The following is a 16,708-nucleotide window of genomic DNA, read 5'->3' on the forward strand; positions in this document are numbered from 1 at the left end:
GACACACACAGCTTTTATGGTCCCTACAGCGGTAATGGACTTTAATAACCGTTGTCTTACAGTGGTGATGTTGTTTTCATTCTTAAAAATGAACCTGTTTTTTCTTTTCTGTATGCAAATGTATGTAAATACTAATAAAGTAAATTATGTCAACAGTTTAAAGTTCAGGTGAATTTGTCGTGAGTGTAGAACACTACGGAAGAACCCTATTTATCTAGTGGGAGGGACCCTATTTATCTAGTGGTAGGAACCCTATTTATCTAGTGGTAGGAACCCTATTTATCTAGTGGTAGGAACCCTATTTATCTAGTGGTAGGGACCCTATTTATCTAGTGGTAGGAACCCTATTTATCTAGTGTAGGGACCCTATTTATCTAGTGGGAGGGACCCTATTTATCTAGTGTAGGGACCCTATTTATCTAGTGGGAGGAACCCTATTTATCTAGTGGTAGGAACCCTATTTATCTAGTGGGAGGAACCCTATTTATCTAGTGGTAGGAACCCTATTTATCTAGTGGTAGGAACCCTATTTATCTAGTGTAGGGACCCTATTTATCTAGTTGGAGGGACCCTATTTATCTAGTGTAGGGACCCTATTTATCGAGTGGTAGGAACCCTATTTATCTAGTGTAGGGACCCTATTTATCTAGTGGGAGGGACCCTATTTATTTAGTGTAGGGACCCTATTTATCTAGTGGTAGGAACCCTATTTATCTAGTGGTAGGAACCCTATTTATCTAGTGGGAGGGACCCTATTTATCTAGTGGTAGGAACCCTATTTATCTAGTGGGAGGGACCCTATTTATCTAGTGGGAGGAACCCTATTTATCTAGTGGTAGGAACCCTATTTATCTAGTGGGAGGAACCCTATTTATCTAGTGGGAGGAACCCTATTTATCTAGTGGTAGGAACCCTATTTATCTAGTGGGAGGAACCCTATTTATCTAGTGGGAGGAACCCTATTCATCTAGTGGTAGGAACCCTATTTATCTAGTGGTAGGGACCCTATTTATCTAGTGGGAGGAACCCTATTTATCTAGTGGGAGGAACCCTATTTATCTAGTGGGAGGAAACCTATTTATCTAGTGGTAGGAACCCTATTTATCTAGTGGGAGGAACCCTATTTATCTAGTGGTAGGAACCCTATTTATCTAGTGTAGGGACCCTATTTATCTAGTGGGAGGGACCCTATTTATCTAGTGGTAGGAACCCTATTTATCTAGTGGTAGGAACCCTATTTATCTAGTGGGAGGAACCCTATTTATCTAGTGGTAGGAACCCTATTTATCTAGTGGGAGGAACCCTATTTATCTAGTGGTAGGAACCCTATTTATCTAGTGTAGGGACCCTATTTATCTAGTGGGAGGGACCCTATTTATCTAGTGGTAGGAACCCTATTTATCTAGTGGGAGGAACCCTATTTATCTAGTGGTAGGAACCCTATTTATCTAGTGTAGGAACCCTATTTATCTAGTGTAGGGACCCTATTTATCTAGTGTAGGGACCCTATTTATCTAGTGGGAGGGACCCTATTTATCTAGTGGTAGGAACCCTATTTATCTAGTGGTAGGAACCCTATTTATCTAGTGGGAGGAACCCTATTTATCTAGTGGTAGGAACCCTATTTATCTAGTGGGAGGAACCCTATTTATCTAGTGGTAGGAACCCTATTTATCTAGTGTAGGGACCCTATTTATCTAGTGGGAGGGACCCTATTTATCTAGTGGTAGGAACCCTATTTATCTAGTGGGAGGAACCCTATTTATCTAGTGGTAGGAACCCTATTTATCTAGTGTAGGAACCCTATTTATCTAGTGTAGGGACCCTATTTATCTAGTGTAGGGACCCTATTTATCTAGTGTAGGGACCCTATTTATCTAGTGGGAGGAACCCTATTTATCTAGTGTAGGGACCCTATTTATCTAGTGGGAGGGACCCTATTTATCTAGTGGTAGGGACCCTATTTATCTAGTGGGAGGGACCCTATTTATCTAGTGTAGGGACCCTATTTATCTAGTGTAGGGACCCTATTTATCTAGTGTAGGGACCCTATTTATCTAGTGTAGGGACCCTATTTATCTAGTGGGAGGGACCCTATTTATCTAGTGGGAGGGACCCTATTTATCTAGTGGGAGGGACCCTATTTATCTAGTTGGAGGGACCCTATTTATCTAGTGGTAGGAACCCTATTTATCTAGTGGTAGGAACCCTATTTATCTAGTGGGAGGAACCCTATTTATCTAGTGGGAGGAACCCTATTTATCTAGTGGGAGGAACCCTATTTATCTAGTGGTAGGGACCCTATTTATCTAGTGGTAGGGACCCTATTTATCTAGTGGTAGGAACCCTATTTATCTAGTGGGAGGGACCCTATTTATCTAGTGGGAGGAACCCTATTTATCTAGTGGTAGGAACCCTATTTATCTAGTGGGAGGAACCCTATTTATCTAGTGGGAGGAACCCTATTTATCTAGTGGTAGGAACCCTATTTATCTAGTGTAGGGACCCTATTTATCTAGTGGTAGGAACCCTATTTATCTAGTGGGAGGGACCCTATTTATCTAGTGGTAGGAACCCTATTTATCTAGTGGTAGGAACCCTATTTATCTAGTGGGAGGGACCCTATTTATCTAGTGGTAGGAACCCTATTTATCTAGTGGTAGGAACCCTATTTATCTAGTGGTAGGAACCCTATTTATCTAGTGGTAGGAACCCTATTTATCTAGTGTAGGGACCCTATTTATCTAGTGGGAGGGACCCTATTTATCTAGTGGTAGGAACCCTATTTATCTAGTGGGAGGAACCCTATTTATCTAGTGGTAGGAACCCTATTTATCTAGTGTAGGAACCCTATTTATCTAGTGTAGGGACCCTATTTATCTAGTGTAGGGACCCTATTTATCTAGTGGTAGGAACCCTATTTATCTAGTGGGAGGAACCCTATTTATCTAGTGGGAGGAACCCTATTTATCTAGTGGGAGGAACCCTATTTATCTAGTGGTAGGGACCCTATTTATCTAGTGGTAGGGACCCTATTTATCTAGTGGTAGGAACCCTATTTATCTAGTGGGAGGGACCCTATTTATCTAGTGGGAGGAACCCTATTTATCTAGTGGTAGGAACCCTATTTATCTAGTGGGAGGAACCCTATTTATCTAGTGGTAGGAACCCTATTTATCTAGTGTAGGGACCCTATTTATCTAGTGGTAGGAACCCTATTTATCTAGTGGGAGGGACCCTATTTATCTAGTGGTAGGAACCCTATTTATCTAGTGGTAGGAACCCTATTTATCTAGTGGGAGGGACCCTATTTATCTAGTGGTAGGAACCCTATTTATCTAGTGGTAGGAACCCTATTTATCTAGTGGTAGGAACCCTATTTATCTAGTTGTAGGAACCCTATTTATCTAGTGTAGGGACCCTATTTATCTAGTGGGAGGGACCCTATTTATCTAGTGGTAGGAACCCTAGTTATCTAGTGGGAGGAACCCTATTTATCTAGTGGTAGGAACCCTATTTATCTAGTGTAGGAACCCTATTTATCTAGTGTAGGGACCCTATTTATCTAGTGTAGGGACCCTATTTATCTAGTGTAGGGACCCTATTTATCTAGTGGGAGGAACCCTATTTATCTAGTGTAGGGACCCTATTTATCTAGTGGGAGGGACCCTATTTATCTAGTGGTAGGGACCCTATTTATCTAGTGGGAGGGACCCTATTTATCTAGTGTAGGGACCCTATTTATCTAGTGTAGGGACCCTATTTATCTAGTGTAGGGACCCTATTTATCTAGTGTAGGGACCCTATTTATCTAGTGGGAGGGACCCTATTTATCTAGTGGGAGGGACCCTATTTATCTAGTGGGAGGGACCCTATTTATCTAGTTGGAGGGACCCTATTTATCTAGTGGTAGGAACCCTATTTATCTAGTGGTAGGAACCCTATTTATCTAGTGGGAGGAACCCTATTTATCTAGTGGTAGGAACCCTATTTATCTAGTGTAGGGACCCTATTTATCTAGTTGGAGGGACCCTATTTATCTAGTGGTAGGGACCCTATTTATCTAGTGGGAGGAACCCTATTTATCTAGTGGTAGGAACCCTATTTATCTAGTGGGAGGAACCCTATTTATCTAGTGGGAGGGACCCTATTTATCTAGTGGGAGGAACCCTATTTATCTAGTGGGAGGGACCCTATTTATCTAGTGGGAGGGACCCTATTTATCTAGTGGGAGGAACCCTATTTATCTAGTGGTAGGAACCCTATTTATCTAGTGTAGGGACCCTATTTATCTAGTGGTAGGAACCCTATTTATCTAGTGGTAGGAACCCTATTTATCTAGTGGGAGGAACCCTATTTATCTAGTGGGAGGAACCCTATTTATCTAGTGTAGGGACCCTATTTATCTAGTGGGAGGAACCCTATTTATCTAGTGTAGGGACCCTATTTATCTAGTGGTAGGAACCCTATTTATCTAATGGTAGGAACCCTATTTATCTAGTGGGAGGAACCCTATTTATCTAGTGGTAGGAACCCTATTTATCTAGTGGTAGGAACCCTATTTATCTAGTTGTAGGAACCCTATTTATCTAGTGGTAGGAACCCTATTTATCTAGTGGTAGGAACCCTATTTATCTAGTGGGAGGAACCCTATTTATCTAGTGGGAGGAACCCTATTTATCTAGTGGGAGGAACCCTATTTATCTAGTGGTAGGGACCCTATTTATCTAGTGGTAGGGACCCTATTTATCTAGTGGTAGGAACCCTATTTATCTAGTGGGAGGGACCCTATTTATCTAGTGGGAGGAACCCTATTTATCTAGTGGTAGGAACCCTATTTATCTAGTGGTAGGAACCCTATTTATCTAGTGTAGGGACCCTATTTATCTAGTGGGAGGAACCCTATTTATCTAGTGGTAGGGACCCTATTTATCTAGTGGTAGGAACCCTATTTATCTAGTGGTAGGAACCCTATTTATCTAGTGTAGGGACCCTATTTATCTAGTGGTAGGAACCCTATTTATCTAGTGGGAGGAACCCTATTTATCTAGTGTAGGGACCCTATTTATCTAGTGGGAGGAACCCTATTTATCTAGTGTAGGAACCCTATTTATCTAGTGGGAGGGACCCTATTTATCTAGTGGGAGGGACCCTATTTATCTAGTGGGAGGAACCCTATTTATCTAGTGGTAGGAACCCTATTTATCTAGTGTAGGGACCCTATTTATCTAGTGGGAGGGACCCTATTTATCTAGTGGGAGGAACCCTATTTATCTAGTGTAGGAACCCTATTTATCTAGTGGGAGGGACCCTATTTATCTAGTGGGAGGGACCCTATTTATCTAGTGGGAGGAACCCTATTTATCTAGTGGGAGGAACCCTATTTATCTAGTGGTAGGAACCCTATTTATCTAGTGGTAGGAACCCTATTTATCTAGTGGTAGGAACCCTATTTATCTAGTGGGAGGAACCCTATTTATCTAGTGGTAGGGACCCTATTTATCTAGTGGTAGGAACCCTATTTATCTAGTGGGAGGGACCCTATTTATCTAGTGGTAGGAACCCTATTTATCTAGTGGTAGGAACCCTATTTATCTAGTGGTAGGAACCCTATTTATCTAGTGGTAGGAACCCTATTTATCTAGTGGTAGGAACCCTATTTATCTAGTGGGAGGAACCCTATTTATCTAGTGTAGGGACCCTATTTATCTAGTGGTAGGAACCCTATTTATCTAGTGGGAGGAACCCTATTTATCTAGTGGTAGGAACCCTATTTATCTAGTGGGAGGAACCCTATTTATCTAGTGGTAGGAACCCTATTTATCTAGTGGGAGGAACCCTATTTATCTAGTGGTAGGGACCCTTTCTGTTACAGTGGGTTGATAACCAGGAACTAACTAAGCTAACTAACTAGGCTAACTTACTAGGAACTAACTAGGCTAACTAAGCTAACTAACTAGGCTAACTAAGCTAACTAACTAGGAACTAACTAGGCTAACTAAGCTAACTAACTAGGAACTAACTAGGCTAACTAAGCTAACTAACTAGGCTAACTATCTAGGCTAACTAACTAAGCTAACTAACTAGGAACTAACTAGTCCTGAACTGTTACTGAGGTTTAAATAGCGATCACCTGCTTTATTACCCCTGTAATGACACAGTCATTTAGTAAAGACAAGTGCAACACGAGCAGGTTGTTGTTCTTATTGTTATTGTTGTTAAAAGGGTGGAAAGTGGCCTGGGAACCACAGCGACCTATTTATGAAAGTATCACCATCTATATACAACACAGGAAGTGACTTACCTAAAACGGATGGGTTTAAAACAAGGAATCAGCTGCTTCAACCTAGACCACGTTATAACTCAGCATAGCAGAAATACAACATAACTGACTAGAGAAATGGTCACACATGAACACTGGCTGGGTTCTGAAAGGGATCCCATAGAATCCTAGTCAACTGTAGTGCACTATATAGGGAATAGGGCTCTGGTCTAAAGTAGTGCACTATATAGGGAATAGGGCTCTGGTCTAAAGTAGTGCACTATATAGGGAATAGGGCTCTGGTCTAAAGTAGTGCACTATATAGGGAATAGGGTGCCATAGGGCTCTGGTCTAAAGTAGTGCACTATATAGGGAATAGGGTTCCATAGGGCTCTGGTCTAAAGTAGTGCACTATATATAGGGAATAGGGTCCCATAGGGCTCTGGTCTAAAGTAGTGCACTATATAGGGAATAGGGTGCCATAGGGCTCTGGTCTAAAGTAGTGTACTATATAGGGAATAGGGTGCCATAGGGCTCTGGTCTAAAGTAGTGCACTATATAGGGAATAGGGTGCCATAGGGCTCTGGTCTTAAGTAGTGCACTATGTATAGGGAATAGGGTGCCATAGGGCTCTGGTCTTAAGTAGTGCACTATATAGGGAATAGGGTTCCATAGGGCTCTGGTCTAAAGTAGTGCACTATATAGGGAATAGGGTTCCATAGGGCTCTGAACTAAAGTAGTGCACTATATAGGGAATAGGGTTCCATAGGGCTCTGGTCTAAAGTAGTGCACTATATAGGGAATAGGGTTCCATAGGGCTCTGGTCTAAAGTAGTGCACTATATAGGGAATAGGGTCCCATAGGGCTCTGGTCTAAAGTAGTGCACTATATAGGGAATAGGGTTCTATAGGGCTCTGGTCTAAAGTAGTGCACTATATAGGGAATAGGGTTCCATAGGGCTCTGGTCTAAAGTAGTGCACTATATAGGGAATAGGGTTCCATAGGGCTCTGGTCTAAAGTAGTGCACTATATAGGGAATAGGGTTCCACAGGGCTCTGGTCTAAAGTAGTGCACTATATAGGGAATAGGGCTCCATAATAGGGTTCCGTTTGTGATGCATGACCTTGTCTTGTTGGTTTGGGTGATGCTGACAGCCTGGCTGAGCCATGTCGGAATGCATCAGGACTCTTCCTATCCTCCCTCTCTCTCCCTCTCCATTCTTTAACATGCTGACTTAAACTCAATGCACAAAACATTAGGAACACCTTCCTAACATTGAGTTGAACCCCCCTTTTCCCCTCAGAACAGCCTCCATTCATCAGGACATGGACTCTACAAGGTGTTGAAAGCGTTCCACAGGGATGCTGGCCCACGTTGATTCCAATGCTTCCCACAGTTGTGTCCAGTTGGCTGGATGTCCTTTGGGTGGTGGACCATTCTGGATACACACAGGAAACTGTTGAGTGTGAAAAATCCAGCAGCGTTGCAGTTCTTGACACAAACTGGTGCGCCTGGCTCCTACTACCATACCCTGTTCAAAGGCACTTAAATATTTTGTCTTGTCCATTCACCCTCTGAATGGCACACATACACAATCCATGTCTCAATTGTCTCAAGGCTTAAACATCATTCTTTAACCTGTCTCCTCCCCTTCATCTACACTGATTGAAGTGGATTTAACAAGTGACATCAATAAGGGATCATAGCTTTAACCTGGATTCACCTGGTCAGTCTGTCATGGAAAGAGCAGGTGTTCATAATGTTTTGTCCACTCAGAGTAGGTTTGTAATGTTTAAATATTTACCATATACAGGTATGTATACTGACTGTACACCTCCTAGGTACACACATAATTAAACATGTATACTTTGTACATATATATTTATATAGACATATACATGTACATTCAATGTATAAAAGGTAACACACACCAACGTACAGTACACACTCGCTGTCCTTTATCTTCATCATCATCATTCACACAATACGACTCTGTGAGTCTATCTTCCTTATATGCACACACACACACACACACACACACACACACACACACACACACACACACACACACACACAACTAGAAAGAGTTGGGCTCCCATTCAAAAACAGATTGCAATTTGGACACTTTCCAATGAACTGCCAATGTGTTTTTCCTTTAAAGCTGTGGAAGATTCTCACATTTTTTGGGATAAGATGGGAGGGGAAAAAGCATGTGGTGTGTGTCCCAAATGGTAGCCTACTCCCTGTGTAGTGCTATAGGGCCCCTGGTCAAAAGTATATAGGGAATAGGCTGCCAACAGGATTCAATTACAGTGCCAATAGGCTGCCAATAGGATTCAATTACAGTGCCAATAGGCTGCCAATAGGCTGCCAATAGGATTCAATTACAGTGCCAATAGGCTGCCAATAGGCTGCCAACAGGATTCAATTACAGTGCCAATAGGCTCCCAATAGGATTCAATTACTGTGCCAATAGGCTGCCAACAGGCTGCCAACAGGATTCAATTACAGTGCCAATAGGCTGCCAATAGGATTCAATTACAGTGCCAATAGGCTGCCAATAGGGACGCAAGTCATGGCGTTCATTCGCTGCAATGTCTCATCTTCTCCTCGCAGCTCGGCGGTTCATTTGCATAATATATTCAGGGTTCTATTTTTTATTTGTTTTGCTAAATAGCATTTCCTTTTTATTTTAAAGCAGAAACCCTGTAAAAAGAAAGTGGTGTCTCTACAACACCGCAGTCAGAGAGTCGTCTCACCAGTCTGATCTGTCACCGCAGTCAGAGAGTCGTCTGACCAGTCTGATCTGACACCGCAGTCAGAGTCGTTGTCTCACCAGTCTGATCTGTCACCGCAGTCAGAGTCGTCGTCTCACCAGTCTGATCTGACACCGCAGTCAGAGAGTCGTCTCACCAGTCTGATCTGACACCGCAGTCAGAGTTGTCGTCTCACCAGTCTGATCTGACACCGCAGTCAGAGAGTCGTCTCACCAGTCTGATCTGACACCGCAGTCAGAGAATCGTCTCACCAGTCTGATCTGTCACCGCAGTCAGAGAGTCGTCTGACCAGTCTGATCTGTCACCGCAGTCAGAGTCGTCGTCTCACCAGTCTGATCTGTCACTGCAGTCAGAGTCGTCGTCTCACCAGTCTGATCTGTCACCGCAGTCAGAGAGTCGTCTCACCAGACTGATCTGACACCGCAGTCAGAGAGTCGTCGTCTCACCAGACTGATCTGACACCGCAGTCAGAGAGTCGTCTCACCAGTCTGATCTGACACCGCAGTCAGAGTTGTCGTCTCACCAGTCTGATCTGACACCGCAGTCAGAGAGTCGTCTCACCAGTCTGATCTGACACCGCAGTCAGAGAATCGTCTCACCAGTCTGATCTGTCACCGCAGTCAGAGAGTCGTCTCACCAGTCTGATCTGTCACCGCAGTCAGAGAGTCGTCTCACCAGTCTGATCTGACACTGCAGCCAGAGAGTCTTCTCACCAGTCTGATCTGACACCGCAGCCAGAGAGTCATCTCACCAGTCTGATCTGACACCGCAGTCAGAGAGTCGTCGTCTCACCAGTCTGATCTGACACCGCAGTCAGAGAGTCGTCTCACCAGTCTGATCTGACACCGCAGTCAGAGAGTCGTCTCACCAGTCTGATCTGACACCGCAGTCAGAGAGTCGTCTGACCAGTCTGATCTGTCACCGCAGTCAGAGTCGTCGTCTCACCAGTCTGATCTGTCACCGCAGTCAGAGAGTCGTCTCACCAGTCTGATCTGACACCGCAGCCAGAGAGTCTTCTCACCAGTCTGATCTGACACCGCAGTCAGAGTCGTCGTCTCACCAGTCTGATCTGTCACCGCAGTCAGAGTCGTCGTCTCACCAGACTGATCTGACACCGCAGTCAGAGAGTCGTCGTCTCACCAGACTGATCTGACACCGCAGTCAGAGAGTCGTCTCACCAGTCTGATCTGACACCGCAGTCAGAGTTGTCGTCTCACCAGTCTGATCTGACACCGCAGTCAGAGAGTCGTCTCACCAGTCTGATCTGTCACCGCAGTCAGAGAGTCGTCTCACCAGTCTGATCTGTCACCGCAGTCAGAGAGTTGTCTCACCAGTCTGATCTGACACCGCAGTCAGAGAGTCGTCGTCTCACCAGTCTGATCTGACACCGCAGTCAGAGAGTCGTCTCACCAGTCTGATCTGACACCGCAGTCAGAGAGTCGTCTCACCAGTCTGATCTGACACCGCAGTCAGAGAGTCGTCTGACCAGTCTGATCTGTCACCGCAGTCAGAGTCGTCGTCTCACCAGTCTGATCTGTCACCGCAGTCAGAGAGTCGTCTCACCAGTCTGATCTGACACCGCAGCCAGAGAGTCTTCTCACCAGTCTGATCTGACACCGCAGTCAGAGTCGTCGTCTCACCAGTCTGATCTGTCACCGCAGTCAGAGTCGTCGTCTCACCAGTCTGATCTGTCACCGCAGTCAGAGCGTCGTCTCACCAGACTGATCTGACACCGCAGTCAGAGAGTCGTCGTCTCACCAGACTGATCTGACACCGCAGTCAGAGAGTTGTCTCACCAGTCTGATCTGACACCGCAGTCAGAGTTGTCGTCTCACCAGTCTGATCTGACACCGCAGTCAGAGAGTCGTCTCACCAGTCTGATCTGACACCGCAGTCAGAGAATCGTCTCACTAGTCTGATCTGTCACCGCAGTCAGAGAGTTGTCTCACCAGTCTGATCTGTCACCGCAGTCAGAGAGTCGTCTCACCAGTCTGATCTGACACCGCAGTCAGAGTCGTTGTCTCACCAGTCTGATCTGTCACCGCAGTCAGAGAGTCGTCTCACCAGTCTGATCTGACACCGCAGCCAGAGAGTCTTCTCACCAGTCTGATCTGACACCGCAGCCAGAGAATCATCTCTCCAGTCTGATCTGACACCGCAGTCAGAGAGTCATCTCACCAGTCTGATCTGACACCGCAGTCAGAGAGTCATCTCACCAGTCTGATCTGTCACCGCAGTCAGAGAGTCGTCGTCTCACCAGTCTGATCTGACACCGCAGTCAGAGAGTCGTCTCACCAGTCTGATCTGACACCGCAGTCAGAGAGTCGTCGTCTCACCAGTCTGATCTGACACCGCAGTCAGAGAGTCGTCGTCTCACCAGTCTGATCTGACACCGCAGTCAGAGAGTCAGAGTCTCACCAGTCTGATCTGACAACGCAGTCAGAGAGTCGTCTCACCAGTCTGATCTGACACCGCAGCCAGAGAGTCGTCTCACCAGTCTGATCTGACACCGCTGCATGTGCTTCTATAGACAGGGTTGTTGACATCAAGCTGTAGAGCGCAGGTCAAGGGGTCAGAAAACAAACATCCCAGCTCAATGTACAGGTACAGCCATAATCAAGGCACAAAGATCTACAAGTAGATTTGTTTTTCATTCAATAAAGTAGTTGTACAAAATAATATTACATTTGACAGTCTGTACAGGATAAATCAAGAAGCCTTGTTCAGTTCAGTACAAGTTTTTAAACTAACAAAAAAAAAACGAAAACAATAATAAAAGGAATAAATTCTGTCCCCGTCCCTCTGTCTGTCCCCTCCCGTCCCCCCTCCGTCTGTCCCCTCCCGTCCCCCCTCCCGTCCCCCCTCCGTCTGTCCCCTCCCGTCCCCCCCCTCCCGTCCCCCCTCTGTCTGTCCCCTCCCGTCCCCCGCCCCTCCTGTCCCGTCCCCCCTCCGTCTGTCCCCTCCCGTCCCCCCCTCCGTCTGAGATCTTCTAAGCTAAAACGATTGTTGTTGACAGACCAGTCGGTCAGCGTGTCTGGTAGTTGTTCCTTCCAGGACGGCGTCACGCCAGGCAGAAAGCAGCGACGGGAGATAAGTTGCAGAGGGCTTAGTCCCAATTCCTTTCTTCATCCCATCGTTTCCTCCCTGGCTCCCTGGCTCCCTGGCTCCCTGGCTCCCTGGCTCCCAGTTCTCTCTCTCTCTCTCTCTCTCTCTCTCTCTCTCTCTCTCTCTCTCTCTCTCTCTCTCTCTCTCTCTCTCTCTCTCTCTCTCTCTCTCTCTCTCTCTCTCTCTCTCTCTCTCTCTCTCTCTCTCTCTCTCTCTCTCTCTCGGTTCTCAAACAACAGGAGGCCTGAGTCTCTCCATCCCTCAGTCGACCTGAAACACTGGTACTGTGTAAGACAGAGTATTAAATATTGTGATGCTACATTGTGTTTATACTTCCTCAACAAAAAAAGGTATTAAACAACCTGTGCATTAAGCAAAGTGCATTTTCTGTTCTTCTTCCTCGTTTGTCTTCCTCCTCTTCTTCCTCCCTCTCTCTGTCCGTTATCACTCTTTCTTCGGAAGGGAATGGGGGACAGGTGACACACACACACACATTGATCCACACACCACCCAGTCAGTCAGTCAGTCAGCCAGCCAGCCAGCTAGTCAGTCAGCCAGCTAGTCAGCCAGTCAGCCAGCCAGTCAGTCAGTCCACTAGTCCAATCCAACAACATGTCCCAACAGTGCAGGAGGAAGCCTCAGGCTTTAGTGGAATGACAAATAAAGGCAGAAAAGCAACAACTTCCCTTCCATTCCTTCATGTCTGTAGAAAGGAGGAATGACTCAATCTCCGAACAAGAGGAAGAGGATGACACCTCAGTCGTTCTCCGAACAAGAGGAAGAGGATGACACCTCAGTCGTTCTCCGAACAAGAGGAAGAGGATGACACCTCAGTAGTACTTTGTAGTCGCCATCAGGGCAGAGGGTGGGGTTGAAGGGAGCAGGTCAGTTTTTTAGGGTCGAGGATTCAAAATGTTTGAATAAAACCCCAGAAGGCTTGATGGGTGGGTGTGTGTGTGTGTGTGTGTGTGTGTGTGTCCGTCCATCCCTTCACAAGAGTTCGTACTGCCTCAGATGCATCCTCTGAATGATATCTCGACAGTCGTTAAAGACTCTCCTGATGTTCTCCGTGTCCACAGCACAGGTGAAATGTGGGTAGCAGTAGTGTCTACCATCTCCGCTGGCTGTGCTGATCCTCTGAGGCGAGGTGAGAGGGCATGTTTGATTACATCGGGCCCAGGGTTACCGACAAGAGTATTAAAACAGGTGCTAAAAAAAGGGACTTTTAAAAGCTACAGTCTGTGATTGGTACATCACATTAATGTTTGGACATTTTGAACAAAACGGCAGCCAATTTTTTAAAATATTTTAAAAAAATAAAAAAATCCCAGATTGTAGGTTTAAACATGAATTAGTAATACTGAATACTTACCAGGAACTCGTCTCGGATGAAAAACTTCGCTCTAGTCACTTTGGGGTCTTCACCAGGTTCAGGAGTTGCTGTGGAACATAAACAGACAGAAACACACTTCAGGTTCAACTGCCTGATAAACAAGAGACGACATCCAATGAGTTCAAACTTTAGTTCAAATAGGTACCTACCTTCGTTTGGTGTGGTGTAGTATGGTGTAGTATAGTGGAGTATGGTGGAATATGGTTTGGTATGGTGTAGTATGGTGGAGTATGGTGGAGTATGGTGGAGTGTGGTGTGGTGTAGTATGGTGTAGTATGGTGTAGTATGGCATAGTATGGTGTGGTGGAGTATGGTGTGGTGTGGTATGGTGGAGTATGGTGGAGTATGGTGTAGTGGGGTGTGGTGGAGTATGGTGTAGTGTGGTGTGGTGGAGTATGGTGTGGTGGAGTATGGTGTGGTAGTAGGGCGTAGTATGGTGTAGTATGGTGCGGTGGAGTATGGTGTGGTGTGGTGGAGTATGGTGTAGTATGGTGGAGTGAGCATGGTGTGGTGGAGTATGGTGTAGTATGGTTTGGTATGGTGGAGTATGGTGGAGTATGGTGTAGTGAGCATGCTGTGGTGTGGTGAGCATGGTGTGGTATGGTGTGGTGAGCATGGTGTGGTATGGTGTGGTGAGCATGGTGTGGTGTGGTGAGCATGGTGTGGTGGGGTGTAGTGTGGTGAGGGGTGGAGAGGGATGGTGTGGGGTGGTGAGGGGTGGTATGGTAAGGGGTGGTGTGGTGAGGGGTGGTGTGGTGATGGGTGGTGTGGGGTGGCGTGGTGAGGGGTGGAGAGGTGAGGTGTGGTGTGATGTAGTGTGGTGAGGAGTGGTGTGGGATAATGTGGTTTCATGTGATGTGGTGTGGTGAGCTGCCTACCTTCATTTGGTATGGTGTAGTACTGTAGTGTGGGATGGTGTGGTGTGGTGAGCTGCCTACCTTCATTTGGTATGGTGTAGTACTGTAGTGTGGGGTGGTGTGGGGTGGTGAGCTGCCTACCTTCATTTGGTATGGTGTAGTACTGTAGTGTGGGATGGTGTGGGATGGGATGGTGTGGTGTGGTGTGGTGAGCTGCCTACCTTCATTTGGTATGGTGTAGTACTGTAGTGTGGGATGGTGTGGGATGGGATGGTGTGGTGTGGTGTGGTGAGCTGCCTACCTTCATTTGGTATGGTGTAGTACTGTAGTGTGGGATGGTGTGGTGTGGGATGGTGTGGTGTGGGGTGGTGAGCTGTCTACCTTCATTTGGTATGGTGTAGTATTGTAGTGTGGGATGGTGTGGTGTGGGATGGTGTGGTGAGCTGCCTTCATTTGGTATGGTGTAGTACTGTAGTGTGGGATGGTGTGGTGTGGGGTGGTGAGCTGCCTACCTTCATTTGGTATGGTGTAGTACTGTAGTGTGGGATGGTGTGGTGTTGGGTGGTGAGCTGCCCACCTTCATTTGGTATGGTGTAGTACTGTAGTGTGGGATGGTGTGGTGTGGGGTGATGAGCTGCCTACCTTCATTTGGTATGGTGTAGTACTGTAGTGTGGGATGGTGTGGTGTGGGATGGTATGGTCTGGGGTGATGAGCTGCCTACCTTCATGTAGTATGGTGTAGTACTGTAGTGTGGGATGGTGTGGTGTGGGATGGTGTGGTCTGGGGTGGTGAGCTGCCTACCTTCATTTGGTATGGTGTAGTACTGTAGTGTGGGATGGTGTGGTGTGGGATGGTGTGGTGTGGGGTGATGAGCTGCCTACCTTCATTTGGTATGGTGTAGTACTGTAGTGTGGGATGGTGTGGTGTGGGATGGTATGGTCTGGGGTGATGAGCTGCCTACCTTCATGTAGTATGGTGTAGTACTGTAGTGTGGGATGGTGTGGTGTGGGATGGTGTGGTCTGGGGTGGTGAGCTGCCTACCTTCATTTGGTATGGTGTAGTACTGTAGTGTGGGATGGTGTGGTGTGGGATGGTGTGGTCTGGGGTGATGAGCTGCCTACCTTCATTTGGTATGGTGTAGTACTGTAGTGTGGGATGGTGTGGTGTGGGATGGTGTGGTGTGGGATGGTGTGGTCTGGGGTGGTGAGCTGCCTACCTTCATGTGGTATGGTGTAGTACTGTAGTGTGGGATGGTGTGGTGTGGGGTGGTGTGGTGTGGGGTGATGAGCTGCCTACCTTCATGTGGTATGGTGTAGTACTGTAGTGTGGGATGGTGTGGTGTGGGGTGATGAGCTGCCTACCTTCATGTGGTATGGTGTAGTACTGTAGTGTGGGATGGTGTGGTCTGGGGTGATGTGGGATGGTGTGGTCTGGGGTGATGAGCTGCCTACCTTCATGTGGTATGGTGTAGCGAGCATATTCAGGGAAGTAGTCTTGAATTTTGGATTTTCCAGTTAATACTTTCTCAGCCAACATGTCCTGCTTGTTCAGAAATAAGATGACCGATATAGTGCGTAACCATCTGGAGATTAACAACAAACAAACAAACAATAACAAATATGTCAGGTCCAGGATAAAGATAACTATTTTCTACATTGTATAATAATAGTGAAGACATTAAAACTATGAAATAACGCATATGGAATCATGTAGTAACCAAAACAATGTTCAACAAATCAAAATATATTTTATATTTTGAGATTCTTCAAAGTAGCCACCCTTTGCCTTCATGACAGCTTTGCACACGCTTAGCATTCTCTCAACCAGCTTCATGAGGTAGTCACCTGGAATGCATTTCAATTAAAAGGTGTGCCTTTTTAAAAGTCAATTTGTAGAATTTCTTTCCTTCTTAATGCGCTTGAGCCAATCAGTTGCGCTGTATACAGAAGATAGCCCAATTTGGTAAAAGACCAAGTCCATATTATGGCAAGAACAGCTCAAATAAGCAAAGAGAAACAACAGTCCATCATTACTTTATGACATGAAGGTCAGTCAATCTGGAACATTTCAAGAACTTTGAAAGTTTCTTCTAGTGCAGTCGCAAAAACCATCCAGCGCTATGATGAAACTGGCTCTCATGAGGACCGCCACAGGAAAGGAAGACCCAGAGTTACCTCTGCTGCAGAGGATACGTTCATTAGAGTTACCAGCCTCAGAAATTGCAGCCCAAATAAATGCTTCACAGGAAACTGCGTGAATCAGACCTTCATGGTCGAATTGCTGCAAAGAAACCACTACTAAAGGACACCAATA

The 16,708-nt window shown here is 46.0% G+C and overlaps 1 protein-coding gene across 1 annotated transcript; it reads right to left on the reverse strand.

Moving 5' to 3' along the window:
* Positions 1 to 12,680: 12,680 nt before the first annotated feature.
* Positions 12,681 to 16,053, reverse strand: LOC115157614 (guanine nucleotide-binding protein G(s) subunit alpha-like). The gene is made up of 3 exons (XM_029706013.1): positions 15,847 to 16,053; positions 13,517 to 13,584; positions 12,681 to 13,281 (listed from the first exon to the last, which is right to left on the reverse strand). Exons 1-3 carry the CDS (start codon positions 15,929 to 15,931, stop codon positions 13,135 to 13,137), a joined length of 300 nt encoding a protein of 99 aa, XP_029561873.1. The 5' UTR covers positions 15,932 to 16,053; the 3' UTR covers positions 12,681 to 13,134.
* Between the last annotated feature and the right edge of the window lie 655 nt (positions 16,054 to 16,708).

This window comes from Salmo trutta, chromosome 21 (genome assembly GCF_901001165.1).
Source record: "Salmo trutta chromosome 21, fSalTru1.1, whole genome shotgun sequence".
NCBI classification, from domain to species: Eukaryota; Metazoa; Chordata; class Actinopteri; order Salmoniformes; family Salmonidae; genus Salmo; species Salmo trutta.